Source organism: Oreochromis aureus, linkage group 12 (assembly GCF_013358895.1).
Source record: "Oreochromis aureus strain Israel breed Guangdong linkage group 12, ZZ_aureus, whole genome shotgun sequence".
In the NCBI taxonomy this organism is placed as follows: Eukaryota; Metazoa; Chordata; class Actinopteri; order Cichliformes; family Cichlidae; genus Oreochromis; species Oreochromis aureus.
The window spans coordinates 20,656,448-20,660,021 of record NC_052953.1 but is presented as its reverse complement, the minus strand read 5'-3'; the positions used below and the strand labels follow the sequence as shown (position 1 = coordinate 20,660,021).

The following is a 3,574-nucleotide window of genomic DNA, read 5'->3' as shown; positions in this document are numbered from 1 at the left end:
ATGTCAAAGACCTGACTTGCCAGCTAAACCTGATCAAAGACTTAACTACCCTCCCCAAAGCACTGCCCCAATGACTGCCCACCTATTACACTGGTTGCTCCCTGTAAATGCTGCTTCCACGAGCATCATCTGCTGTTAAAACTTACCAGTGTTTGGATTTATTGTAGTTACACTGACCACCAGGGAACATAAAATAAACACCGAAGCCGCACTTACTGTGTGTGTGTGTGTGTGTGTGTGTGTGTGTGTGTGTGTGTGTGTGTGTGTGTGTGTGAATGCTGCACTTCTATCAGTGTGTGCAGCAGAGGGAGAAAGCCTGAAAGTGCAGTTGTTGCAGTAAATCCTGGGTTCAGTGAGGGGGTAGGGTAGAGCAGGATTACAAAGGTATAGCCTACTAAGTCTTATAGAAATGAGCTCTCGAGATATTTCCATTCCTTATGCTCCCATTGTGGGAGAGATGGGTCAAGGTCATTCACCTGATAATTGCACATTCATTCTATGGAAATGATGATGACAGCAGTGACACGGGTGATGAACAGCATGCAGCACCAAAACCTTTATGGTGTTTTCAGAATGTCAGTGCTTTCACTTCAAAAAACACAAAACAAAACAAAACATGGTTATAAAAGAATAGAGATCAAATTAGATCATTTCCACTCTCCACATGGACTAATTTGATGTTTGACAGCTGACAGGTGCACACGCACTGCTCTTGTTTGATGGAAAAAGCATATTTGAGTCAAAGCCAGGGTGGGGCGTGTGGATATGCACGACAAGATGACCTATCAGACTCGCCCAGTGTGCAGGGAAGGCCATCTGACATCACTGACACATCACTCAGTTTAATTGAATACCCAGGGGTCACAGAGAGCTGCAGCATCCAAAAAGCCAGATCAAGAGAGCAGGGAGAAGTGAATGAATCATTAATGGCTTATAAAACAAATGCTCTGCCAAAATATTAATGCCAGCAGTTATTAGGGGTAGATTTAACCTGTTAATTAGCTTTAAATCAATCAGTAAGTAAATGCTAATAACATACATCGCCCAGCCAAAGAAACATCAGTGTTTGACCCCCTTTTTTGGTGAAATGAAGAAACTGAAAAGAATAAAACAAAACAGTCTACATCAGTTCTGACAATAACGGTGAGCAACAGAGTACATTAAGCTCTAAAAGGAGCTGATGGCACCAAGCCCCCTCCCCACCAAATGAAATTCAACACAGAGCAGCTCAAGAATGCAACCCCTGCTCATTTATTCACTCCTGCACTGCAGTGAGCACTCACACTCTGCTCACAACTAATGCGGGACATTTTCATTACGGACCCATTTTCATTACGAACTTAAAGAAACCTTTAAGTTTCTTTAAGTTTCTTCATGTTTCAGTTCAGCTGAATATCATTCTTCTAACTAAAACATACAAATAAAATTCATCTGAAAGAAATCACCACAAGTGCAGCTGTAAATTACATGCATATTCACATATGTTCTTCCATGGAGCTTAAATGGATAGATAAATATCCTTATAGGTGCATTTGGACAAGCTGTGCTGTCAGTAAAGGGAACTAAATGTCTGAACAGCCTACCAAAGGCATTAAAGGCGCGGTCCACATACCAGGCACTTAAGGCACATCTTAAACAGTAAGTGATCCCAAACCATCAGTTACTTCTGTCTGATGAATCATTTATTTTTGTTTTTGTTTATTAGAAAGTTTGATGTCACCTGCCCCAGGACTACAGATGTTAATGAACAGTTTTGCTATAATCTGGCATGGCTACACTTTATATTTCTGGTATATTGATGCTGATTAGCAAGAAAGAAAGCTCGTCTTAAAAGCATTACTGACCTTTAAAGACTTTTAAAGCATCAGAAAAAAATACTCACTTTATTGTAGTGATTGCCTGTGGTCAGTGTTCCTAAACAAAACTCTCATAAATCGGTTTTATGGTGATAGTAGGTTCCTTTCTGGTGTTTTGAAACTTTATGACATACTTTTGTGCACTTATTGCACACATCCCTTGACATTAAAACTAATGCATGAGTAATTCAACCAAAAAGTTATTTTGACTAGCTTTTACCGTACCATTAAGTGAGGTTCCAATGGCGTGTATGTTCTGCTAAATAAATTGTCCTCCAATCCTTTAACAAGAATAAAAACTACAGCAGCCATCTATTGTCTCGCATTGTTTTAATAAAATGTGTCTGGTCGCACACAGTTGCTTCAGATTTTTTCTTCTAAACAGAGATCACAGAAAAAAAAGTTTGATTTCCAGTTTGAAATCCAGTAAAAAAAACAAAAGGGCCCCAAAAACACTTCAGTGCTTCTCGGTAGAACTACTGTAACCTTTCACAGGCTGTCATGCTTCCATATAACGTACATGAACTCGCAGATATTACACATATGGGAATGTCCAAGTTATAAAACCTCCGTCTTTAGGTAGTGCTGTGTCTTTTGCTTCACCTGTGGGCTGTTTGGTACACTCGATGTCTGCCGGTCGTAGTCGCCCATGCATACAGCTACAAAGAACAAAGTCCCTCCGATGACCAGTGCCAGGCCTCCAAACCATCCGGAGAACATCGCCTCCCCATACTCCCATCGTGGCATCACATCAGGAAAACCCTCGTCCCAGAAGTCCACCACAGTTGTGTAGGCCACAACAGACACAGGAGCCAGAGTAGTGAGTCCAGACACCCAGGACAGCACCCCACTAAAGATGAGGAGCCTTCTCTTCAGACCAGGCGGCTCCATACACATCTCAACCCCCTCTAGACCCGGGAAAGCAGCCAATACAGCTGAAGCACCAGTACCAATAGACACTGACATGAGCACCCTGGAGATCTGCAGGTCCATCGGCAGTCCCATGATGGAATCGTAGGCCTTACACTGAATTCCCACTTCCTCGGTGTAGAGGCAGGTGTGCCACAGCCCAGAGAACCAGTTCTCCACTTCATTGAGATCAGAGTTCATTGTTTTCCAATGTGGAAGGAAGGTGGTGATCAGAGATGTCACCAAGCCTCCAACCGTCACAAAGAGCGCGGTCCTTTGCATCATTTTAGCTGTTAGAAAAACCATCATCTGCCTTTGTGCGGTGAAGTCTGTGCTGTGATTCTGTGTCCAAATCTAAGTAAAGCTAGGCAAGCCATCCGAGTGGCTCTGTAGCTCGTCCCACCTGTTGGACAGACCTGGACAGCCCACTTCTTACTTCTTTAAGAAAATGCACCTGATAAGTAGGAGATAATCTGGTACCACTGCATAACAACGGCCATACTGTTTGGTTTCAGTGTTCAATGTCATCCCAGCGAACAACGAACTCAGTATTTAAATGAAACCAGATATGAGCAGAGGGATTCTCGGCCGTGTGTGTGCACAAGTCAACTTGAATGAAACATGAGCAACCTGTGCATGAGGGGCGCATAAAAAAGAAAGACATAAAAGTTACTGTTTCACGTGACTGTGAAATTCAGTACAACTTTAAAAGTTTCAGCAAAATTAGGTGAGGTATGGACTTTCGTTTTTGATTATATATTATTTGTTTAAGTTATTTATTTTGATTTGCTAAATTTCTCAAGTATCTC

The 3,574-nt window shown here is 42.1% G+C and overlaps 1 protein-coding gene across 1 annotated transcript; it reads right to left on the bottom strand.

The window, feature by feature from the left end:
• Positions 1-2,394: 2,394 nt before the first annotated feature.
• Positions 2,395-3,092, bottom strand: cldn26 (claudin 26). The gene has a single exon (XM_031755310.2). It carries the CDS (start codon positions 3,072-3,074, stop codon positions 2,415-2,417), a length of 660 nt encoding a protein of 219 aa, XP_031611170.2. The 5' UTR covers positions 3,075-3,092; the 3' UTR covers positions 2,395-2,414.
• Positions 3,093-3,574: the final 482 nt, after the last annotated feature.

Excerpts from the sequence above, each read along its gene's own strand:
- cldn26 (XM_031755310.2), bottom strand. The coding sequence starts at position 3,074 with ATGATGGTTTTTCTAACAGCTAAAATGATGCAAAGGACCGCGCTCTTT.